At 44.4% G+C, this 26263-nt stretch overlaps 2 protein-coding genes across 9 annotated transcripts in view; one reads left to right on the top strand and one right to left on the bottom strand.

The window, feature by feature from the left end:
* LOC135055371 (protein FAM217B-like) overlaps nucleotides 1-26263 on the top strand; it is a 180755-nt gene that overhangs the window by 94753 nt on the left and 59739 nt on the right. For 5 of the 8 annotated variants that reach the window (XM_063959349.1, XM_063959348.1, XM_063959360.1 and 2 more), the window contains one exon: nucleotides 693-772. The exons of the other annotated variants lie outside the window; for them this stretch is intronic. The gene's annotated coding sequence lies outside the window, so the exon portion shown is untranslated. The remainder of the gene's footprint in view (nucleotides 1-692; nucleotides 773-26263) is intronic. 8 annotated transcript variants of the gene reach the window in all.
* On the bottom strand, nucleotides 16185-18372 carry PPP1R3D (protein phosphatase 1 regulatory subunit 3D). The gene has a single exon (XM_063959337.1). The coding sequence runs from the start codon at nucleotides 17901-17903 to the stop codon at nucleotides 17007-17009; it is 897 nt and encodes a 298-aa protein (XP_063815407.1). The 5' UTR covers nucleotides 17904-18372; the 3' UTR covers nucleotides 16185-17006.

The raw sequence follows: 26263 nt of genomic DNA, 5'->3' as shown, positions 1-26263 counted from the left end.
TTTTTTCCCGTTTTTTAAAATCGCGGTAAAATCCGCAAAATCGGCCGATTTTCGCCCGCGACTCTGGCGAATCCGTTTTTCATTGCATATGGTGAATTCCGGAAGCCACCTTCCGGAATTCACCTGGCGAATTTGGTCGAATTGAAAAAACGGCGATAATTGCCGCGATTTCGCCCGCTATTGCATATACCCCTATGTGAGATGGTTAATAACTGTGAGCTGGTTTTCTAATGGGATAATTGTGTTTGACTTGGCTAAGGTAACTGTACATATAAAATAGCTTTGTACAAGAGCTGTGATTTTGTACGTCTCAGGTGCCAATGTTTATTGTTGTGTTTCATTAGATACAATTGATTCGTTGGTTAGCATGTGGTTTGACAGATTTGGGATTTTTATTGTACACACACTTGGTGTGTGTGGTTTATTTGTTAATGGTTGCTTCCGTTAGCTGATCTACCCGCAAAATAGAAATATCTCTGCTACTATAGATGGTGTACTTAAAACTAGAGGTTACAAATAATGAAAAGGGATTTAAATAATGCAGTAATCTGAATATTCTGTGCATTCTAATTTGACATTTGTTATATTGCAGGAGTCCTTGCACTATACAGTAATAGATGAGCTACATAAAAGCTTCTTTGAATTCTGAAGAGTGAACAATTTCTTTGTAATATTATGCTTTGTACTTTTAGATGTTTGCTACTTGGTTTTTCTGCGGAGATTGAGGGCATGTTCCTGTGTGCTTGAAAATGGATACAGATGCAAGACAAATGTACGCATTAGTTGCAGTTTAGAGATGTAGTTTCTTATGTATTGTCATGCGTTTTTATCATCTGAACCTTCTGTGTAAATAGCATGCTTTAATGCATGATGATGCAGTGTGTTCTCAAGCTTGAAATGGTGAGTGCTAGTTTAAGAATGCAATAGAAGGAACAGTGGGCAGGTGTATTTAACCTGGAGAAGTGATAAAGCAGTGATAAGTGGAAGGTGATAACGCACAAGTCAATCATTACGGGTTTGAAAAATTACAGTTAGGAGCTGATTGGCTGGTCACCTTCCACTTATTACTTCTTTATCACTGCTTTATCACTTCTCCAGGCTTAATACATCTGCCCCTGTGACTCTTAGGGGTCTATTCATGAAGCAGAGAAAAGCCCCATACTGCGGTAAACAGGGTTTTTCTCCGCTTCCTGCAATTCACAGAGCAGGTTACTAAGGAGAAGCTTATTACTTCTCCTGCGGTAGCCCTGCTCTGTGCTGAAATCGCAGTACCATACATTTGTATGGTAACTGTAATTCATGTAGCAGCGGAAAGCACTGCTTTCCGCTTCTCTCTCATGTGCAGATTCGCCATCTAAGGATGGGGTAGTCTGCACCAACCTGACGAAAAATGACCTGAAGATTGAACTCACCCCTGTTCCTGCTAACTCCGTTCCGCAGACTCCGCCCCTTTTTCCCAGCTTGCTGTGCTGCCGGCGTGTCTTCTCAGCATTCCTTTCAGACGCCAGATGAAAGTACGCATGTGCAGAAGACACTCCAGCAACCCAGCTACGGTACCAGCAGTGAAGAAGGTTTCATGGGAGGACGGGTTACCACATCGCTTCAGGAATCCAGCAGAGGTTGATGAATTGCGGTAAGTATATGAAAAAAAAAACCTCATAAGATTGCGATGTTTGGTGATAAGTAAAACCAAACCATCGCATTCTTGCATGAATAGACCCCTTAGGGTGCTATTCAAATGTTTGTTCTTTAGCGATAATTAAAGGGCACCCATTGTTGCTATGCAGTTGTTCTTGGCGCCACTTTAATTATCGCAATTATCACGTCCAGTTAGACAGAGTTTAGTCGCGTAAAGTGGCAAAGCCCATCTAAACTAATGATCATGACATGGGAAAAGTCCTGGTTGCTTGTCCAAACTACTGACTTTTTACACATTCAGCTCACAGCCTCGGAAGGTGCTTGCTGAATTGTCACTGCTGTGGCTAATGGGTGTCTGATCAGAGCAACATTTGAATAGCTCCGATAGACGCCCATGGAGGCTAACGATCTCTCCAACAATAGAATAGCCTCCTTATTATCCTATTTTGATTTTATGAACTTTGCAGTTGGGTGTAAATGAGCTCTAAGGGAAAAATAAACAAAATATATTTCTCATATCCTAGAGGATGCTGGGGACTCCGTAAGGACCATGGGGTATAGATGGGCTCCGCAGGAGATAGGGCACCTAAAAATAACTTTTACTATGGGTGTGCACTGGCTCCTCCCTCTATGCCCCTCCTCCAGACCTCAGTTAGATCTTGTGCCCAGAGGAGAATGGGTGCACTGCAGAGAGCTCTCCAGAGTTTTCTGTTGAAAAAGAATTTTGTTAGGTTTTTTATTTTCAGGGAGTCCTGTTGGCAAGGCCCTGACACGCTTGTCCAAGAAAGTGGCGCTACCGTCTCCTGACACAGCTACCCTTAGGGACTCTGCAGATCGCAGGCAAGAGACTACCTTAAAGTGTATTTATTCTCATACTGGAGCAGTCCTTAGACCGACAATTGCGTCGGCATGGGTGTGTAGCGCGATTTCAGCTTGGACAGATGAGCTGACAGCTGATTTTGATAAGATGGATAAGGATACTACATACTTAACTCTAGCCCATATTAAAGACGCAGTCTTATTTATGAGGGATGCTCAAAGGGACATTGGTTTGCTGGCTTCTAGGGCCAATGCCATGTCTATCTCTGCGAGAAGATCCTTATGGACTCGCCAATGGACGGGTGATGCAGATTCCAAAAAACATATGGAAGTTCTACCCTATAAGGGAGATGTATTGTTTGGGGATGGGCTGACGGACCTGGTTTCCACAGCTACAGCAGGTAAATCAAACTTTTTACCATTTATTCCCCAACAGCAAAACAAAGTACCACCCTATCAGATGCAGTCCTTTCAGTCGCACAAGTCCAGAAGAGGTCGGGGATCCTCCTTCCTCGCCAGAGGTAAGGGCAGAGGCAAAAGAGCACCTGCTTCGGCAGGTGCCCAGGAACAAAAGTCTTCCCCGGCTACTCCAAAGCCCACAGCATGACGCTGGGGCTCCCCTGAGGGAGTCCGCACCGGTGGGGGCACGTCTTCGACTTTTCAGCCAGGCCTGGGTCAGCTCAGGCCTGAATCCTTGGGTGTTGGAAATAGTTTCCCAGGGTTACAAACTGGAATTCGAGGAGGTGCCCCCGCGCCGATTTTTCAAATCGGCCCTACCAGCTTCCACATCGGAACGGGATGTAGTCTTAGCTGCAATTCAAATGCTGTGTCTACAGCAAGTAATAATCAGGGTTCCCCTGAACCAGCAGGGAAGAGGTTACTACTCAACCCTATTTGTGGTCCCGAAACCGGACGGTTCGGTCAGACCTATTTTGAATCTGAAATCCCTAAACCTGTACATAAAAAGATTCAAATTCAAAATGGAATCACTCAGAGCGATAATAGCCAATATGGAGGAGGTGGAGTTTATGGTGTCTCTGGACATAAAGGATGCGTACCTTCATGTCCCCATATATTCCTCCCATCAGGAATACCTGAGATTCGCTGTACAGGATTGTCATTACCAATTTCAGACGTTGCCGTTTGGGCTTTCCACGGCCCCGAGGATTTTCACCAAGATAATGGCGGAAATGATGGTGGTCCTGCGCAAGCATGGAGTCACAATTATCCCATACTTGGACGATCTCCTAATAAAAGCGAGATCCAGAGATATTGCTGAGCAGTGTGGCGCTCTCTCTGAGAGTGCTCCAGCAACACGGTTGGATTCTAAATCTACCGAAGTCACAGTTGATTCCGACAACTCGACTAACGTTCCTAGGTATGATACTGGATACGGAACAAATGAAGGTCTTTCTCCCACTGGAGAAAGCCCAGGACATCCAGAACATGGTCAGAGAACTGCTAAAAAACGAAAAGGGTGTCAGTTCACCAATGCACTCGAGTTCTGGGAAAAATGGTGGCGGCCTACAAGGCCATTCCCTTCGGAAGGTTCCATGCAAGGACTTTTCAATGGGACCTTCTGGACAAGTGGTCCGGGTCCTATCTGCACTTACATCGGAAAATAACTCTGTCCTCAGGGACCAGGGTGTCTCTCCTGTGGTGGTTGCAAAGTACTCACCTGCTGGAGGGTCGCAGGTTCGGAATTCAGGATTGGATCCTGATTACCACGGACGCGAGCCTCCGAGGATGGGGAGCAGTCACACAAGGAAGAAATTTTCAGGGACTGTGGTCAGACCAGGAGTACTGTCTACACATCAATGTGTTGGAACTCAGGGCCATTTACAACGGCCTTCGACAAGCGGAGAGTCTTCTTCGAAACCTACCGGTTCTGATTCAATCAGACAATGTCACAGCAGTGGCTCATGTGAACCGCCAAGGCGGGACAAGAAGCAGAGTCGCGATGGCGGAAGCCACCAGGACACTTCGCTGGGCGGAAAATCACGTAAGCGATCTGTCGGCTGTCTTCATTCCGGGAGTGGACAACTGGGAAGCAGACTTCCTCAGCCGACACGATCTCCATCCAGGAGAGTGGGGACTTCATCAAGAAGTCTTTGCAGACGTAAGGCGTCTTTGGGGAACTCCTCAAATAGACATGATGGCGTCACGCCTCAACAAGAAGCTTCGGAGGTATTGTGCCAGGTCTCGGGACCCTCAGGCAGTAGCAGTAGACGCTCTGGTAACACCGTGGGTGTTCAAATCGGTCTACGTGTTTCCTCCTCTTCCTCTCATCACAAAAGTGTTGAGGATCATAAGACGAAGAAGAGTACAGACGATACTCGTTGTCCCAGACTGGCCTCGAAGGGCCTGGTACTCGGATCTACAAGAGATGCTCACAGGAGATCCCTGGCCTCTTCCTCTGAGGGAAGACCTGTTGCAACAGGGGCCCTGTGTATTTCAAGACTTACCACGGTTACGTTTGACGGCATGGCGGTTGAACGCCGAATCCTAGCGAAAAAGGGGATTCCGGAAGAGGTCATCCCTACTTTAATAAAGGCTAGGAAGGAAGTGACGGTAAAGCACTATCACCGTATCTGGCGAAAGTATGTGTCTTGGTGTGAGACCAAGAATGCACCTACGGAAGATTTTCATCTGGGTCGTTTTCTCCACTTCCTACAAACAGGAGTGGATATGGGCCTGAAATTAGGCTCTGTTAAGGTACAGATTTCGGCCCTCTCGATTTTCTTTCAGAAGGAATTGGCTTCTCTTCTAGAAGTCCAGACGTTTGTAAAGGGAGTGCTGCACATTCAGCCCCCTTTTGTGCCTCCAGTGGCACCATGGGACCTGAACGTGGTGTTGCAGTTCCTAAAATCACACTGGTTTGAACCGCTTAACAAGGTTGAGTTGAAATTTCTTACCTGGAAGGTGGTCATGTTGTTGGCCTTAGCATCAGCAAGGCGAGTGTCAGAATTGGCGGCTTTGTCACACAAGAGCCCCTACTTGATTTTTCATGTGGATCGAGCTGAATTTTTGCCTAAAGTGGTTTCTTCCTTCCATATGAATCAACCTATTGTGGTGCCTGTGGCTACAAGTGACCTGGAGGATTCCAGATCCCTGGACGTAGTCAGGGCCTTAAAGATTTATGTAGCTAGGACGGCTAGAATTAGGAAAACAGAGGCTCTGTTTGTCCTGTATGCTACTAATAAGATTGGCGCACCTGCTTCGAAGCAGACTATTGCTCGCTGGATCTGTAATACGATTCAGCAGGCTCATTCTACGGCTGGATTACCGGTACCAAATTCGGTTAAGGCCCATTCCACTAGGAAGGTGTGTTCTTCTTGGGCGGCTGCCCGAGGCGTCTCGGCATTACAGCTTTGCCGAGCAGCGACTTGGTCGAGGTCAAACACTTTTGCTAAATTCTACAAGTTTGATACCCTGGCTGATGAGGACCTAGCGTTTGCTCAGTCGGTGCTGCAGAGTCATACGCACTCCCCCGCCCGATTGGATGCTTTTGTATAAACCCCATGGTCCTTACGGAGTCCCCAGCATCCTCTAGGACGTAAGAGAAAATAAGATTTTAAACCTACTGGTAAATCTATTTCTCCTAGTCCGTAGAGGATGCTGGGCGCCCGTCTCAGTGCGGAAACTCTGCAAGACTTGTATATAGTTGTTGCTTACATAAGGGTTCTGTTACAGTTGGAATCGGTCTTGGACCGTTACTGTTATTGTTCATACGGTTAACTGGTTATGTATGATCCAGGTTACATGGTATGATTGGTGTGGGCTGGTATGAATCTTGCCCTTGGATTTCTAAATCCTGCCTTGTATTGTCCATCTCCTCTGGGCACAGTTCTCTAACTGAGGTCTGGAGGAGGGGCATAGAGGGAGGAGCCAGTGCACACCCATAGTAAAAGTTCTTTTTAGGTGCCCTATCTCCTGCGGAGCCCGTCTATACCCCATGGTCCTTACGGAGTCCCCAGCATCCTCTTCGGACTAGGAGAAATAGATTTACCGGTAGGTTTAAAATCTTATTTTTCCAGCTTTTATTCGTTTATATCCTTGCTGTTTTTGCACTGGGATCATGATGAGTAGACATGGAATTTTATTATATGGCTTGGAGCCACAGTAAAGCCCAAAAGTTCACTCTTGATGTGTTCCCCAAAGGTTTGATGGTCCTCATTTATGTAAAACATGTTATACACATGGTACATTACATTATTTAGGCACTATGAGCTTGTGGACCAGGAATGGATCTCTTTTTTTGAGATGAGGGTCTCATTTCTATACAAGGTAGCTTTCAATTGCGCCTGTGCACATAGATGGTCCAACCTACACATCTCAAGTCACATTCTCTTCACTCTTCTTGGAAGATGCCTCCACAAGCTAAAAGTGTACCTAGGTGTGCAAAGAGGTGAAAGACTTAACCAGGTGCACTGTGCTGAAGTATAGACATTGCATGAAAGTCCAACCTCATACCACTAAAACTATCACCCCATACTGTATATTTACGGGTAGCACAGATGATGTAGTGGTTAGCATTACTTCCTCATAGCACTGAGGTCAGGGGTTCCATTCCCGCCATGGTGCTAACTGTGTGGAATTTGTATTTCTGCAGCGGGGTACACTGGGTTCCACAGGGAATAACATTGGGGTGTAGAGTAGGATCTTGATCCGAGGCACCAACTGTCCTAAAGCTTTGACTGTACCCAGAATGCATAGCGCCGCCTCCTCTATAACCCCGCCTCCGGGCACAGAAGCTTAGTTTTGTAGTTGGTGCCATGCAGTGCAGACATACAACAGATGGGCTGCAACAGCAGCCCTCAGAAGAGCTTTTTTAAGTGAAATCTGAAGACTTCAAGGGCTGCAGCAGAGACCCTGTGTGTGTTAGACGTCAGTCAGACATCTCCTGCTGCAGCTCCATCACCTCCCCCAGCGGCGCTGTATACTCCCACGCCCTGGTTGCCGGGTACTTACAGCGGAGGCTCCGGTTTGCTTCAGTCAGTCTCACACCCCGCCGCAGCTCTCCAGGATCGCGTGGGCACACTTTGGGAGGAGGTAAGTGGGTCCCCTGGTGGTCTAGTGGGGTCCCCTGCTGGCGTGGACACTGTGGTAGTACAGGGACCCCACTTGACCACCAGGGCAAGGGCACAGGTCGGTTTTACTAAAAAACGTTTCTTACATAGCCCACAGTACCCAGTGGTGAAGCCCAGCAAGGGGATAAGGCTTTGACCTGTAGCCCCCCCCTCCCAGCCCCAGGGCGCCATTTAGAGTAAATGGTCCAGCCCTGGAGCTGCATCTCTCTCTCTCCCTCACTCCCTGTCAGTGTTTGGGCGCCATTACCTCAAGTTGAGCTGATCCTGGGACTGTTTGGGCAAATCCTCCTCTGTAAAGCAGCCTGCATGTCAGCGCTGTGCATTTTACAGGACATTTAAGTATTCTACATGTCTGCTAACAGTGTTAGTTAAGAAATAGTGCATTTAGTCAGGGTTATTTTGTACAAGTACCCTGTGATATACATCCAGTCTTTACTGTGCATTGTTATATCTATTGTTTATATAGTTGTACTTAGTATTACTTTGTATTGCTAGTCCAGTGCAGTTTTATTGCATGTCATAATTTCTGCATTGTACATGTGACTGTGTGTGTGCATATAGCTGCTGCGTGACTTCCATTTTGTGAATCTCACTCAGATTGCTTTCCCTATATTATGTACCCTGAGGGGGCTAAGTGTGTCAGGGTTATTGTTTAATATAGGTGGTTCACAGGATATACTTACTGTGTATTTTTCTCTATGATTTTCAGTCACCATATACCTCTTGAATTCCCTGTTTGTGCTCATACACTGCACAGGGAGTGAATTGAGCTTTCAGACATGTCAGCTACAAGGGGCGACGGAGCTGGGGCTGATCCCACATTGCGTGGTGGTGACGCTGCAGACATATTAGAGGAAAACATAGCAGCAGAGGGTTCAGGTTCTGGGGATTCCCTACCCCTCCCCGTGGAACTGTAGCAACGTGGGTTCATAACGACCCACCTTGGGCTACTTTCTCCACGTTATTACGTACGCTGGTAACTAGACTTACGCCCCCCTATGGGACCTCCTGTGCCGGTACAACAGCTTATGGTCCCTGCGGTTAATCCGCCTTGGGCAGATCAACTGTCCGCTCACTTGCAGCAATTGAACCACTCACTGACTAAACAGACGTCTACCTCGTCCGCCTAAGACCAAGGGGTCCTCTAAGTGGGCCATTACTTCCTCACAATCCACCCACATCCCAGACACCTCATCTGATGAAGAAGGCGTATATACTGACCCCACAGACACTGATCCAGATAATTCTGATGGGGAATCGGTTTCTCAGGTGGATGATCCTGACGTATTGGAGGCTATCAGGCTAATTCTTCAAATTACTGATGACCCAGAGCCTGATGCTACCTCTAAGAAACTGGACAGGTTTAAACGTCAGAAGGTTGTTAAACAAGTTTTACCTCATTCTGACCATTTAGTTGAAATACGTCTGGAATCCTGGGAAAATCCAGGAAAGAAATTCACACCTCACAAGAAGATGCTGGCTCACTATCCCCTCGCTGCGGAGCTAAGTAAAAATTGGGAAACACCCCTGCCAGTGGATTCGCAAGTGGCGCAGTTGGTGGTGTCCTCAGCTCTGCCGGTAACTACCGTCACTTCTCTGAAAGAACCGACGGATAAGCATGTGGAGGGTTGTTTAACAGCGATTTACACCCTAGCAGGTGCTGTCCATCAGCCCACTATTGTAGCGACATGGGCTGCAGAGGCTATTGAAGCGTGGGCTCATGAGGTGGAAGCGGAGCTGCCGTCAAACTTTTCTGATAATGCTAGACACTGTCTCTCGTATATTGTCACATCATCTCATTACATTAAGGAGACGGCCTCTGATGCCAGTATTCTGGCGGCCAAGGCTTCTCCGTCCATTTTGGCTCACCGGATTCTCTGGTTACGGTCCTGGTCTGTGGATCTGGGCTCTAAGAAAACCTTGGAGGTGCTCCCTTTTAAAGGACATATTCTTTTTGGAGAGGACCTCAGCAAGATAATGGCTGGTCAGCTTCTGCTAAAACAGCTTGTCTACCTAGTACTGCTCCTTCGGTACCGAAGGCTAAGAGTACTTCCTTTTGCTCCTTTCGTACTTCAGGTAAAGCAAAAGGTCAGGCGTACCCGAAACAGGCTCGCACTTCCAACTCCACTAAGTCCAAGCCTAAACGAGCCTGGGCTGCCCGTCAGCCTGCTTCCAAAACCGACAAGCATGACGGGGCGGGCCTCCCCCTGGGGGATCCCAGGGTGGGGGCCGACTTCTGGGGTTTACCCAGGAATGGTTGAAGACCACTTCCGATGCCTGGGTACGGGAAGTCGTCACTCGAGGTATCCTTCAAGAATCGTCCCCCTCATCGATTTTGCCTGAGAGACATCCCTTTCGGATCAGGTGAAGGCAAAAACTCTTAATTCGGTGGTACAGTCCCTCCTGGACACAGGAGTGGTAGTACAGGTGCCTCTGAATCAGAAAGGCAAGGGGTACTATTCACCGCTATTCCTAGTCCCGAAACCGAATGGGTCCTCTTGGCCCATTCTCAACCTCAAGTCCTTGAACAAATATGTGAGAGTCTCCAAGTTTCGTATGGAAACTCTTCGCTCTACTGTTCTGGCTTTGGAACCCGGGGATTATGTGGTCTCCCTGGACATACAGGATGCTTACCTGCATATTCCTATTGCAATGTCGCATCAGAAGTATCTGAGGTTTGCTGTTGGCGACCTCCATTACCAATTTCAGGCGCTACCTTTTGGATTGACCACGGCCCCGCAAGTCTTCACCAAGGTCATGGCGGTAATGACGGCTGTACTCCGCCGTCAAGGAGTCCGGATCCTCCCGTATCTGGACGACTTGTTGATCATGGCGAATTCCCCAGAAATTCTCCAACGCCATCTGGATATGGCGCTCCAGTTTCTGCAAAGCCACAGGTGGCTCATCAACTGGAAGAAATCTTCCCTGGTCCCTGCGCAGAGCATGGTGCACCTGGGGGTGTTTGTTTGACACTCACGACCAGCGGTTGTTTCTGTCTCAATAGAAGGTCCTGAAACTTCAGGACAGGATTCGATGCTTCCTATCTCGTCCACAAGTGTCAATACATTTGGCGATGCAAGTGCTAGGTCTCATGGTGTCGGCTTTCGACATGGTGGAGTACGCTCAATTTCATTCCCGTCCTTTACAGAAATTGATTCTTGCCAAGTGGGACGGCCTGCCCCACCGGATCAGATCTCACAAGATCTCCTTGTCTCCGGAGGTCCGTCTGTCACTGAGCTGGTGGCTTCAAGACCCAACGATTGAGCAGGGGTCGTCCCTTCTGGATCTCCAACTGGGTCCTTCTGACAACGGATGCCAGTCTGAGAGGTTGGGGCACGGTGTTGGAGCAACACTCCCTTCAGGGTCGGTGGACCATGGAAGAGTCTCTCCTCCCGATAAACATTCTGGAACTGCGGGCGGTGTTCAATGCTTTGAACTTGGCCCAGCATTTAATACAGAACAGACCTGTTCAAGTACAGTCGGCCAACGCCACCATGGTGGCGTACATAAATCATCAAGGCGGCACTCGAAGCCGCATGGCAATGAGGGAAGTTTCCAGAATTCTTCAGTGGGCAGAACGCCATCTGCCAGCCATATCGGCAGTGTTCATCCCGGGAGCCCTAAACTGGGAAGCGGATTTCACGCCGGAGAGTGGAGCCTCCATCCAGAAGTATTTCAACTCCTAGTGGACAAGTGGGGCCTCCGAGATGTGGATCTGATGGCGTCTCGACACAATCACAAGGTTCCAGTCTTCGGAGCAAGGACAAGAGATCCTCAAGCAGCGTTCGTGGACGCTCTGGCAATTCCATGGAACTTTCAGCTGCCATACGTGTTCCCTCCGGTGTCGCTCCTGCCCAGAGTAATAAGGAAGTTCAAGCAAGAAGGAGGAATCTTACTTCTGATCGCTCCAGCGTGGCCCTGATGGCATTGCATCTCAGACCTTCAGGGTCTCTCGTTAGATCATCCTCTTCTGCTTCCACAAAGACCAGACCTCCTCGTTCAAGGGACCTTGTGTTTATCAGGATTTGGCCTGTCTGGCTTTGACGGCGTGGCTCTTGAAGCTTTCGTACTAAGGGCCAAGGGTTTTTCTGAGGCGGTCATTCAGACAATGTTGAAGGCCCGTAAGCCGGCTTCTGCTCGGATTTACCATAGGGTCTGGAATTCTTACTTTGCTTGGTGCGCATCTCATAATCATGACGCTTACAAGTTTAGTACGGCCAAACTTTTGGCCTTTCTACAACGGGGCCTGGACTTAGGCCTTCGTCTGGTCTCTATCAAGGTTCATATTTCTGCCTTGTCGGTTTGGTTTCAGAGAAAATTGCCACTCTGCCTGATGATCATACGTTCACTCAGGGTGTGTTAAGGATTCAACCTCCTTACATCCTGCCTGTGGCTCCTTGGGATCTGTCGGTGGTTCTGGAGGCTTTACAGGAGTCTCTGTTTGAGCCTCTTGAATCTGCAGACATTAAGTGGCTTTCCCTTAAGGTATTGTTTCTATTGGCTATTGCCTCTGCTAGACGGGTGTCGGATTTGTGTGCCTTGTCTGGTAGGTTCCCCTATCTGATTTTTCACCGTAACCGGGCGGTTCTTAGAACACGTCCTGGGTACCTACCTATGGTGGTGTCTTCTTTCCACCTTAATCAGGAGATTGTGGTTCCGGCCTTTGTCTCTCCTGGATTGTCTTCCAAAGCGCGGTCTTTGGATGTGGTATGGGCGCTCCATATCTCCTGATGGTAGGACAGCTACCATTAGGAAGTCTGATTCTCTCTTTGTTCTGTTTGGTTTTCACAAACGTGGCTGGCCTGCTAACATGCAGACCTTGGCCAGATGGATTAGAATGGTGATTGCACATGCTTATGTACAGGCTGGCCTTCCAGCTCCTGCTACCATCAAAGCGCATTCTACTCGGTCTGTTGGACCTTCTTGGGCGGCCCGCCGTGGTGCGTGTGTGCAAGGCGGCTACATGGTCCTCAGTGAACACGTTCATAAGGTTCTATGCCTTTGATACATCCACCTCCCAGGATGCTTCCTTTGGACGCCGGGTTCATGTGCCCGCTACAGTGCATCCCCTTCCATGAGGAACTGCTTTAGGACATCCCCCGATGTTATTCCCTGTGGAACCCAGTGTACCTCGCTGCAGAAAACGAGATTTATGGTAAGAACTTACCGTTGTTAAATCTCTTTGTGCGAGGTACACTGGGTTCCACAGGGCACCCACCCTGACGCACTTAGCTTCTTTGGGTTTGTATGGCATTAGCTGCTGACACCTTCTCCTGTCGTGAGAATGTGGTGTATGTGGCTACTAACGGTTGTCGTCTCTGTTTGCCTGCTACTGCATTGGGCTGGTTAACAAAACTGAGCTCTTGTGCACGGAGGTGGGGTTATAGAGGAGGCGACGCTATGCATTCTGGGAACAGTCAAAGCTTTTAGCCTGTTGGTGCCTCGGATCAAGATCCTGCTCTACCCCCCAATGTTATTCCCTGTGGAACCCAGTGTACCTCGCAGAAAGAGATTTAACAACGGTAAGTTCTTACCATAAATCTCGTTATTTTCCCCGTGCTTGGGTAGGTTTCCTCCAGGTGTTCCGGTTTCTTCCCACAATCCAAAAATATACTGGTTGGTTAATTGTCTACTAATACAAATGAACCCTAGCCTGAATGTATGTGCTCATGTGGTAGGAAATATAGATTGTAAGCTCTACTGGGGCAGAGACTGATGTGAATGGCCAAAATGTTCTCTGTAAAGTACTGCGGAATATGTGTGCGCTATATAAATATCTGACAATAATACTGTATATTAACATTTCTGGTAAACTAGTTATGATAGAGAAGTGAAATCTTTATTATTTTGGTGCTTTTGTTTTCTTTAAAGCTGAGTTCTTCATTGGGTACAGTGGGACTGGTGTAGAGCTGATCATACCCCTGTTTACATAGAGTCAATTTACAATGAGCATACTCAGAAAAAGGAGTACACACAAAGCAGCTACCAGAGTGTATGCCGTTTGGACATAACAACCCTTATGACCAAAGAGGCAGAACATTTTTACGAAGGCAAGGTTGTATGCAGACCTGGACATAAGTAAAGTTACTTTGGGAGGCAGGTGCAAATGATGATGATGAATAGTAGTAGTAGATGTGTTAGGAGTACAACACTAGTGAGGCCACATCTTGAATACTGTGTGCAATTTTGGGCACCATATTACAAAACGGATATCCTGGAGCTAGAAAAGGTTCAGAGGCGGGCGACCAAACTAATCAAGGGCATGGAGACGCTTAAATACGAGGAAAGGCTTGCAAGGCTAGGCATGTTTACATTGGAAAAAAGGAGACTAAGAGGGGACATGATCAACATCTACAAATATATAAGGGGTTAATACACAGAGCTTGGGAGGGACCTGTTTTCTATAAGATCAGCACAGAGAACACGTGGTCACTCGATTAGGTAAGAGGAGAGGAGTTTCCGCACATTGAGGCGAAAAGGTTTTTTCACAGTAAGGACAATACGTGTTTGGAATTCCGTGCCTGAGAGAGTAGCAACGGCGGACTCAGTCAACACCTTTAAGAATGGGTTAAATTCCTATTGGATAAAGATATTCAGGGTTATGGTGCGTAGGCACGCATTATAGTTAATTTAACTAGTCCTAACATAAAAATAACTAGTCCTATAATAAGACTACATAGGAGACCACAAATAGGTTGAACTCGATGGACAATTGTCTTTTTTCAACCTTAGTTACTATGTTACTATGTTACTCCATATGGGTGAAAATATGCATTTGTCCATGCATGTTTCTTTTGAGAAATGTGCACAATTAACTTCCAACTTTGCATCATCCCCAGTGTGCGGTAGTACAGCTGAAGAGTACAAATAAATGGAAGTGAAGGATGTGTGTGACACAATTTATCAGGCTCAGGGTTAGAGTACTTTTGCAGTGTGAATGAGCATGAATTCCATTTCTATTCCTTTACCTCATTCCAGCAATCTTGCTCTTTACATTGAAATCTTATTTTTGCACTGCCCTACCAAACTAGGAACTGTACTGGCAGTTCAATGGTGTAGTGCAGAGGTTCTCAAACTCGGTCCTCGGGAGCCCACACAGTGCATGTTTTGCAGGTAACCCAGCAGGTGCACAGGTGTATTAATTACTCACTGACACATTTTAAAAGGTCCACAGATGGAGCTAATTATTTCACTTGCGATTCTGTGAGGAGACCTGCAAAACATGCACTGTGTGTGCCCCCGAGGACCGAGTTTGAGAACCTCTGGTGTAGTGGTTAGCATTACTGCCTCACAGCACTGAGGTCATAGGTTTCATTGCCACCAAGGCTATAACTGTGAAGTTTGGCTATGGCTGTCTAAGCTGACCAGGAAAAGGTTGACGGTGTCTAGGTCGACAGGACCATGGTCGACACCCAAAAAAAAGGTCAACATGAGTTAATTAAAAAAAAATGGTGTCGTTTACTCTGTAAAGTGACCCCAATTAGTGCTTCGGGCAAGATTACTTCGCTCGCCATGCTACGAGCAAGGTTACTATTCCCAATCATAGTGGATTGTAAAGTACTGTATGTAAAAGGTCAAAAAAGTCATGGCAACCGCTTACTGTGTTGACCATTGACATTGACCTTTTGTCCATGTCAACCTAATGCCTGTTGACCTAGCACCCGGATACCATGAAGTTTGGATATTCTCCCCGTTCTTGCATGGGTTTCCTCCTGTACTCCAGGTTCCTCCCACGTGTATGACGCAACTCATAGCTGCAGCTTATATTTGTATAACACCATCAGCACATGCAGGGAGATTTTTTCTAATATTAAATTCAACACTGAATGAATAGTGCATTCTGTTCAATATTATACAAGTGAATATGCCAATGAAAATATTTGAAAGCAATTTATTGAAGACCATTTTCTGCGGGATTCTCAATCACCTGAAAATACTGCAGAAATTAGATTTATTTTTTTATTAATTTAATTATTTTATTTTTTAAATCTATAAACTTTACAGGTCTTTTAGAAAAGCCCAGTTTCCTAACCCAACAGGAGTTGTGTACTAAGAGAAGCTAATATTCCTGCAGTGATGTCATATGTTGATTGTGAAAGACTGTTTTCCTGTCATATATAAGATCTTAACTGTGAAGGTTGTGCATGTATCAATTTCACAGCTGGAATTCCCTAAAGCTGTTTCACAACCAGTGTAATACTTCTAGAACACAGCAGTTTTCTTGTTTGGAAAGCTGTGAAGTCCCAGTAACCCACTGACATATCTATTTTCTTAAGGCAATTCTGAACACTTGTGGTGCAGTTATTGGCAGTTACTGTAGGTAGCATGGTATGTGCTTCATCTGATATTAGAGAGGTACAAAATCAAACTGTCTTAAAATTATGTTATAGTAATAAAATGAAATGCAGAATTATTTGCAAATGCACAATAGTAAGTTGCACTCTTGTATTCTTGCACCAAATATGCATTAAGGACCCTTTAAAAAAGTTCCCCTGAAAGTGGGGAGAAAGTAGGTCAGTTGGATAAACATTAGTCAGGACTCCAGAAACCCTGGAACCCCAGTCTTTCAGTCCATTTAAGCTGAGCACAATGAGCTGGAAAATACCAGCATTGTTTTGGTAATAATAGGAACAATACTTGGGTAGCAGGTGATTTATTTGTTTTTGTTGTTGTTGTTGTTGTTGTTGTACTACATGTGTCATAAGATGCAAAGTATTTTCTGTTGTCACATTAACAATGCTCTTTGGTGCAAGACAAGTGCATACTGTAATATTTATATTTCATTGCAATGTTATAACACAAAATTTGTCATTATGCCATATGATAAAAGTACTAAAATATTACTGAAAATAGATACAGATTAGACTTACTATATAATGTTTTATACTGTGCATAGTTTAATGTGATTACACCATCTGCTGTGTGATTTAACACTTTACATCTAACAGTGAGAACATACTGTATAGTACAGTGATAATGTAATGACCTTATGAAAGCTATCATAGGTCAAGGGCATGAGACTGGTCCATTTTATTACTTGATCTGTAACACTTGCATCATGTAGTCAGCTACAGTTTACCTTTGGATGAGGCCTATTTTACATAGTACATCCACTGAACCTTTTGGTTTAGTAAAGTTTTTTTTTTTTTTTAATGTCACTACTGTTAAGCATACATTGAGTATTTAATTAAAATACTTAGCATTCAGCTTCTCTTGTGGGTCTGATATGCAACTAAACAAAGCCATTTTATCACAGCCATTTACTGAAAATGTTTTCTATGGCACTCGTGTAGAACCATAACAAATATGACAAACATTCATTTACTCCACTGCTATGAGATTTGATTGTGTTTGATTCATATAGTGGTTCTCATATGGCAACAGTGTACAAACCTGAAAATAGTTTTGATTTTCTCCAATAAAATTATAGAATCTTGAAACTTACAGACTATAAATAGTTTATATAAAGTGGATCCAACTGTGTTCGCTGTCTTTTGGCATTTTCAGTGCATATCTCCTTGATATGAATGTATAGTTTCTCCCATGATTATTATCCCAGTAATCTTTACCCGCTACCTGGTACCTTATGGCAAACTGTACCATGGGACAGATTTGTTGGAGAAAGGGCGGTAACGGAATAGCAAAGGCAAATATATCCGATTTAAGAACACTGGTGTCTTCAGTGTTTTGCCAAACTGTGCTCACCTCGTAATGGGTTTTCCAGTCTGTGAATGAATACCTAACTGAAACAGATTTCTCAAAGGCCAAATTCAGCACACGAATGGTGCCAGAAATCCCCAGCTCCTCCGAAGTTGTGACTTGCTCCAAGCAAACACAGTGTTGCTGTAGACGGTCCAAAAAGTCATCGCAGTCTGCAGGCTGCTTGAAGTCTGCCTCCAAATATTGGATGGAAACTTCCAGGTCTTGGCTACAGCACAAGTCTGAATTGATAGAGAGCCGGGAGAGAACATGAAGAGGGATGGATGGGTTGTCACTAGAGTTGAAAACCTTTACTTCAGCCAAATCCAAACCAAGTGAATCTGCAAATCTAACTTTATGGCACTGGGGCTGGCATTTGGTAGCAGTTTTCCTCTCTGGAGAGCTAGGCAGAGATTTGGTTCTGCGGCGCATAATAGGGCGCAGTTCTGGGTCACAGCTGTTGCACATGGCATTCTGTGTCCGAAGAGGCTGGCTCGTTCTGTGCAGGTCTTTAATTAACCCTTGGCCTCCAAATCCTTCATCCAATTGTACAGTCTGGTAAAGGTTATTAATGTAACTTAAGTTGCGAGGAATACCCAATTCGTCGTTCTCTTTATGGCTGCCAGCCATTATATGAGGATGCGCTGTGTAAGACATGGTATTTAATGGTGGGCTGTAAATGCTGCTAGTTCTGTGTAATGCATTCAGTCCAAATCAATTCTCTTATTTAATTGCTGTCAAACAAAATGAAAGCAGCTATTTTTACCCAGGCAATATATGAATGGAGTCGATGCAAAATCCACATTAATCCCTCGGTTAGCAGCAGTGCAGGAGGTCTAATGCACCTTTTCGACAATTCCGGGTTAGAGATAGCAGTCTGTTCACACCCCTTGTCTGGGAGGCACTTGAAAAGACAGCTGACCTTTATGAATGAACACTCCCACCTTCCTTTACAGACAATCCAGACCACTAGACCAGACCACTGCTTCAGATAACCAGCATGCATTGTAGTGCAGCGATAGGAACAGTGAAGTTTAAAGGCTAATCCACAACTATAATGTCACACACTCCTGCCTGACAGTGCATTTCCTTTCTGACCAGCAGCAGCAGCAGTAGGGGTGGGATTAGTACTGTGTCAGATGTAGAACGTCCTTGCTGGTGATTGGACCAGTGTTTGCTCTGTTCCCGTGCTGGCCCAACCCCCTTAAAGCTTTCACCTACTGCTGCAATGGTTGAGTATATTTTCTCTTCGCCGTAAGGACGTGGTCCTTCTGATGAAGAGAAATTATCTCAATCTATGCAGAGCAGTATACTTTACCTTCGCCATAAGGACCTTTTTGCCACCTAGTGGTCAGGTCCTGCACATGAAAGTAAATCAACCACTTCTACCAACACTTGGCTATTTTCTCTTCATGTAAAGGACATTATTAGCCCTATCATGGTTATGTCCTTACGGCGAAGAGAAAATAGCCAGATAATCCTAAAATCAGCTATTTTCTCTTCGCCATAAGGACATTATGGTCACGTTCTTATCCGAAAGGACCTTATTAGCCCTCTCATGGTTATGTCCTTACGGCGAGGAGAAAATAGCCAGATAATCCTAAAATCAGCTATTTTCTCTTCGCCATAAGGACATTATGGTCACTTTCTTATCCAAAAGGACCTTATTAGCCCTATCATGGTTTTGTCCTTACGGCGAAGAGAAAATAGCCAGATAATCCTAAAATCAGCTATTTTCTCTTCGCCATAAGGACATTATGGTCACGTTCTTATCCGAAAGGACCTTATTAGCCCTATCATGGTTTTGTCCTTACGGCGAAGAGAAAATAGCCAGAATATGCTAAAATCAGCTATTTTCTCTTCGCCATAAGGACATTATGGTCACGTTCTTATCCGAAAGGACCTTATTAGCCCTCTCATGGTTATGTCCTTACGGCGAAGAGAAAATAGCCAGATAATCCTAAAATTAGCTATTTTCTCTTCGCCATAAGGACATTATGGTCACGTTCTTATCTGAAAGGACCATTATTAGCCCTATCATGGTTATGTCCTTACGGCGAAGAGAAAATAGCCAGAATATGCTAAAATCAGCTATTTTCTCTTCGCCATAAGGACATTATGGTCACGTTCTTATCCGAAAGGACCATTATTAGCCCTATCATGGTTATGTCCTTACGGCGAAGAGAAAATAGCCAGATAATCCTAAAATCAGCTATTTTCTCTTCGCCATAAGGACATTATGGTCACGTTCTTATCCGAAAGGACCATTATTAGCCCTATCATGGTTATGTACTTACGGCGAAGAGAAAATAGCCATAATATGCTAAAATCAGCTATTTTATCTTCGCCATAAGGACATTATGGTCACGTTCTTATCCGAAAGGACCATTATTAGCCCTATCATTGTTATGTCCTTACGGCGAAGAGAAAATAGCCAGATAATCCTAAAATCAGCTATTTTCTCTTCGCCATAAGGACATTATGGTCACGTTCTTATCAGAAAGGACCTTATTAGCCCTCTCATGGTTATGTCCTTACGGCGAAGAGAAAATAGCCAGAATATGCTAAAATCAGCTATTTTCTCTTCGCCATAAGGACATTATGGTCACGTTCTTATCCGAAAGGACCATTATTAGCCCTATCATGGTTATGTCCTTACGGCGAAGAGAAAATAGCCAGATAATCCTAAAATCAGCTATTTTCTCTTCGCCATAAGGACATTATGGTCACGTTCTTATCCGAAAGGACCATTATTAGCCCTATCATGGTTATGTCCTTACGGCGAAGAGAAAATAGCCAGATAATCCTAAAATCAGCTATTTTCTCTTCGCCATAAGGACATTATGGTCACTTTCTTATCCGAAAGGACCATTATTAGCCCTATCATGGTTATGTCCTTACGGCGAAGAGAAAATAGCCAGATAATCCTAAAATCAGCTATTTCCTCTTCGCCATAAGGACATTATGGTCACGTTCTTATCCGAAAGGACCATTATTAGCCCTATCATGGTTATGTCCTTACGGCGAAGAGAAAATAGCCAGAATATGCTAAAATCAGCTATTTTCTCTTCGCCATAAGGACATTATGGTCACGTTCTTATCTGAAAGGACCATTATTAGCCCTATCATGGTTATGTCCTTACGGCGAAGAGAAAATAGCCAGAATATGCTAAAATCAGCTATTTTCTCTTCGCCATAAGGACATTATGGTCACGTTCTTATCCGAAAGGACCTTATTATCCCTCTCATGGTTATGTCCTTACGGCGAAGAGAAAATAGCCAGATAATCCTAAAATCAGCTATTTTCTCTTCGCCATAAGGACATTATGGTCACGTTCTTATCCGAAAGGACCTTATTATCCCTCTCATGGTTATGTCCTTACGGCGAAGAGAAAATAGCCAGAATATGCTAAAATCAGCTATATTCTCTTCGCCATAAGGACATTATGGTCACGTTCTTATCCGAAAGGACCTTATTAGCCCTCTCATGGTTATGTCCTTACGGCGAGGAGAAAATAGCCCGATAATCCTAAAATCAGCTATTTTCTCTTCGCCATAAGGACATTATGGTCACTTTCTTATCCAAAAGGACCTTATTAGCCCTATCATGGTTTTGTCCTTACGGCGAAGAGAAAATAGCCAGAATATGCTAAAATCAGCTATTTTCTCTTCGCCATAAGGACATTATGGTCACGTTCTTATCCGAAAGGACCTTATTAGCCCTCTCATGGTTATGTCCTTACGGCGAGGAGAAAATAGCCAGATAATCCTAAAATCAGCTATTTTCTCTTCGCCATAAGGACATTATGGTCACGTTCTTATCCGAAAGGACCATTATTAGCCCTATCATGGTTATGTCCTTACGGCGAAGAGAAAATAGCCAGAATATGCTAAAATCAGCTATTTTCTCTTCGCCATAAGGACATTATGGTCACGTTCTTATCTGAAAGGACCATTATTAGCCCTATCATGGTTATGTCCTTACGGCGAAGAGAAAATAGCCAGAATATGCTAAAATCAGCTATTTTCTCTTCGCCATAAGGACATTATGGTCACGTTCTTATCCGAAAGGACCTTATTATCCCTCTCATGGTTATGTCCTTACGGCGAAGAGAAAATAGCCAGATAATCCTAAAATCAGCTATTTTCTCTTCGCCATAAGGACATTATGGTCACGTTCTTATCCGAAAGGACCTTATTATCCCTCTCATGGTTATGTCCTTACGGCGAAGAGAAAATAGCCAGAATATGCTAAAATCAGCTATATTCTCTTCGCCATAAGGACATTATGGTCACGTTCTTATCCGAAAGGACCTTATTAGCCCTCTCATGGTTATGTCCTTACGGCGAGGAGAAAATAGCCCGATAATCCTAAAATCAGCTATTTTCTCTTCGCCATAAGGACATTATGGTCACTTTCTTATCCAAAAGGACCTTATTAGCCCTATCATGGTTTTGTCCTTACGGCGAAGAGAAAATAGCCAGAATATGCTAAAATCAGCTATTTTCTCTTCGCCATAAGGACATTATGGTCACGTTCTTATCCGAAAGGACCTTATTAGCCCTCTCATGGTTATGTCCTTACGGCGAGGAGAAAATAGCCAGATAATCCTAAAATCAGCTATTTTCTCTTCGCCATAAGGACATTATGGTCACTTTCTTATCCAAAAGGACCTTATTAGCCCTATCATGGTTTTGTCCTTACGGCGAAGAGAAAATAGCCAGATAATCCTAAAATCAGCTATTTTCTCTTCGCCATAAGGACATTATGGTCACGTTCTTATCCGAAAGGACCTTAATAGCCCTCTCATGGTTATGTCCTTACGGCGAAGAGAAAAAAGCCAGATAATCCTAAAATCAGCTATTTTCTCTTCGCCATAAGGACATTATGGTCACGTTCTTATCCGAAAGGACCTTATTAGCCCTAACATGGTTATGTCCTTACGGCGAAGAGAAAATAGCCAGATAATCCTAAAATCAGCTATTTTCTCTTCGCCATAAGGACATTATGGTCACGTTCTTATCCGAAAGGACCATTATTAGCCCTCTCATGGTTATGTCCTTACGGCGAGGAGAAAATAGCCAGATAATCCTAAAATCAGCTATTTTCTCTTCGCCATAAGGACATTATGGTCACTTTCTTATCCAAAAGGACCTTATTAGCCCTATCATGGTTTTGTCCTTACGGCGAAGAGAAAATAGCCAGATAATCCTAAAATCAGCTATTTTCTCTTCGCCATAAGGACATTATGGTCACGTTCTTATCCGAAAGGACCTTATTAGCCCTCTCATGGTTATGTCCTTACGGCGAAGAGAAAAAAGCCAGATAATCCTAAAATCAGCTATTTTCTCTTCGCCATAAGGACATTATGGTCACGTTCTTATCCGAAAGGACCTTATTAGCCCTATCATGGTTATGTCCTTACGGCGAAGAGAAAATAGCCAGATAATCCTAAAATCAGCTATTTTCTCTTCGCCATAAGGACATTATGGTCACGTTCTTATCCGAAAGGACCATTATTAGCCCTATCATGGTTATGTCCTTACGGCGAAGAGAAAATAGCCAGAATATGCTAAAATCAGCTATTTTCTCTTCGCCATAAGGACATTATGGTCACGTTCTTATCCGAAAGGACCATTATTAGCCCTATCATGGTTATGTCCTTACGGCGAAGAGAAAATAGCCAGATAATCCTAAAATCAGCTATTTTCTCTTCGCCATAAGGACATTATGGTCACGTTCTTATCCGAAAGGACCATTATTAGCCCTATCAAGGTTATGTCCTTACGGCGAAGAGAAAATAGCCAGATAATCCTAAAATCAGCTATTTCCTCTTCGCCATAAGGACATTATGGTCACGTTCTTATCCGAAAGGACCATTATTAGCCCTATCATGGTTATGTCCTTACGGCGAAGAGAAAATAGCCAGAATATGCTAAAATCAGCTATTTTCTCTTCGCCATAAGGACATTATGGTCACGTTCTTATCTGAAAGGACCATTATTAGCCCTATCATGGTTATGTCCTTACGGCGAAGAGAAAATAGCCAGAATATGCTAAAATCAGCTATTTTCTCTTCGCCATAAGGACATTATGGTCACGTTCTTATCCGAAAGGACCTTATTATCCCTCTCATGGTTATGTCCTTACGGCGAAGTGAAAATAGCCAGATAATCCTAAAATCAGCTATTTTCTCTTCGCCATAAGGACATTATGGTCACGTTCTTATCCGAAAGGACCTTATTATCCCTCTCATGGTTATGTCCTTACGGCGAAGAGAAAATAGCCAGAATATGCTAAAATCAGCTATATTCTCTTCGCCATAAGGACATTATGGTCACGTTCTTATCCGAAAGGACCTTATTAGCCCTCTCATGGTTATGTCCTTACGGCGAGGAGAAAATAGCCAGATAATCCTAAAATCAGCTATTTTCTCTTCGCCATAAGGACATTATGGTCACTTTCTTATCCAAAAGGACCTTATTAGCCCTATCATGGTTTTGTCCTTACGGCGAAGAGAAAATAGCCAGATAATCCTAAAATCAGCTATTTTCTCTTCGCCATAAGGACATTATGGTCACGTTCTTATCCGAAAGGACCTTATTAGCCCTCTCATGGTTATGTCCTTACGGCGAAGAGAAAAAAGCCAGATAATCCTAAAATCAGCTATTTTCTCTTCGCCATAAGGACATTATGGTCACGTTCTTATCCGAAAGGACCTTATTAGCCCTATCATGGTTATGTCCTTACGGCGAAGAGAAAATAGCCAGATAATCCTAAAATCAGCTATTTTCTCTTCGCCATAAGGACATTATGGTCACGTTCTTATCCGAAAGGACCATTATTAGCCCTATCATGGTTATGTCCTTACGGCGAAGAGAAAATAGCCAGAATATGCTAAAATCAGCTATTTTCTCTTCGCCATAAGGACATTATGGTCACGTTCTTATCCGAAAGGACCATTATTAGCCCTATCATGGTTATGTCCTTACGGCGAAGAGAAAATAGCCAGATAATCCTAAAATCAGCTATTTTCTCTTCGCCATAAGGACATTATGGTCACGTTCTTATCCGAAAGGACCATTATTAGCCCTATCATGGTTATGTCCTTACGGCGAAGAGAAAATAGCCAGATAATCCTAAAATCAGCTATTTTCTCTTCGCCATAAGGACATTATGGTCACGTTCTTATCCGAAAGGACCATTATTAGCCCTATCATGGTTATGTCCTTACGGCGAAGAGAAAATAGCCAGATAATCCTAAAATCAGCTATTTATTTATTTATTTATTTATATATATAAAGTGGGGTGGCGAGTCTTGTGCTGTGTTGTGCTGCTCAGTCCAGTCCAGTGTAGTCAGTGTATTGTGCTGCATCAGCCCAGCCAGTCACAGTGTTGGTGTTCTCTGCTTCCATAACTCCAGTGTAGCTCTATAAAGTTTTGTTGTGTTGTGCTGCATCAGACCAGTGGTAGTGTCCTGTTCATTAGTCATTCCAGTGACGATGTACGCTGCTGCTATATGTACACTGCTGCCATATAATAATAATAACAACAACCACAAGTCCCTTACAGTGTTATTGTGTTGTGCTGCATCAGACCAGAGGTAGTGTCCTGTTCATCAGTTATTCCCGTCATTCCTATGCCGCATATTGTCTCATAACTCCCAAAAAATAATGGAGAACAAAAATTTAGAGGATAAAATAGTGAAAGATCAAAAAGAACAACTTCCTCCTAGTGCTGAAGCTGCTGCCACTAGCCATGACATAGACAATTAAATGCCATCAACGTTGTCTGCCAAGTCCGATGCCCAATGTGATAGTAGAGGGCATGTAAAATCCAAAAAGCCAAAGTTCAATAAAAATAAACAAAAAAAAAATGTAATCGTCTGAGGAGAAACGTAAACTTGCCAATATTCCATTTACGACACGGAGTGGCAAGGAACGGCTAAGGCTCTGGCCTATGTTCATGGCTAGTGGTTCAGCTTCACATGACGATGGAAGCCCTCATCCTCCCGCTAGAAAAATTTAGAGTTAAGCTGGAAAGAGCACAGAAAAGAACTGTGCGTTTTGAGATGGTATCACAAATCCCCAAGGAGAGTCCAAGTGTGTCGGCAGTTGCGATGTCTGACCTTCCCAACACTGGATGGGAAGAGGTGGCTCCTTCCACCATTTGCACGCCCCCTGCAAGTGCTGGAAGGAGCACCCACAGTCCAGTACCTGATATTCAAATTGAAGATGTCACTGTTGAATTACACCAGGATGAGGATATGTGTGTTGCTGGCGCTGAGGAGGAAGTTGACGATTAAGATTCTGATGGTGATTTGGTTTGTTTAAGTCAGGCACCGGGGGAGACACCTGTTGTCCGTGGGATGAAGAAGCCCATTGTGATGCCTGGGCAAACTACCAAAAAAGCCACCTCTTCGGTGTGGAATTATTTCTACACAAATCCGGAAAACAGGTGTCAAGCCATCTCTTGCCTCTGTCAATCCGTAATAAGTAGGGGTAAGGATGTTAACCACCTACTAACATCCTCCCTTATACGTCACCTGCTGCGCATTCATCAGAAGTTAGTGTCAAGTTGTGAAACTTTGGTTAAGAGTGTAAGCCGTCCACTGACACCTAAATCCCTTCTTCCTTGTTAGGGTCTCCTGCCCTGTGCTGCCCCGTCGTCATGGCAACCGTGAGACAAGTGCTAGCGGAGTAACCTGAGCGCAGCTGATACTCCGGTTCGGGTCTTTTGCTGTGCAGTGGTTATAGGCTCTGTGCATGGCAGGGGATCCGGTGCTGGTTTTTGTGCTCACAGTCTGTGAGGTCTGAGTGGGGCATGGACAGCACCTGCTTTATAAGGCCTCTTTTCAGGGTAAGCAGATGCTGCTGAATCTTTGTTGGTTAGTCAGTTTCTGAAAGTTAGCCAGTACTGTGTAGCTTTGTATTTGTTTGTTGCTTACTGCAAATAGGCCTGGGGATTTGGTATTACACTCCAGACCTAGCAGTAAGACTGGAGTCAGTCGTTTAGC

The sequence above is a fragment of the Pseudophryne corroboree genome, chromosome 3, assembly GCF_028390025.1.
Source record: "Pseudophryne corroboree isolate aPseCor3 chromosome 3, aPseCor3.hap2, whole genome shotgun sequence".
NCBI lineage: Eukaryota > Metazoa > Chordata > Amphibia > Anura > Myobatrachidae > Pseudophryne > Pseudophryne corroboree.
This window is presented reverse-complemented; position numbering and strand designations above follow the sequence as displayed.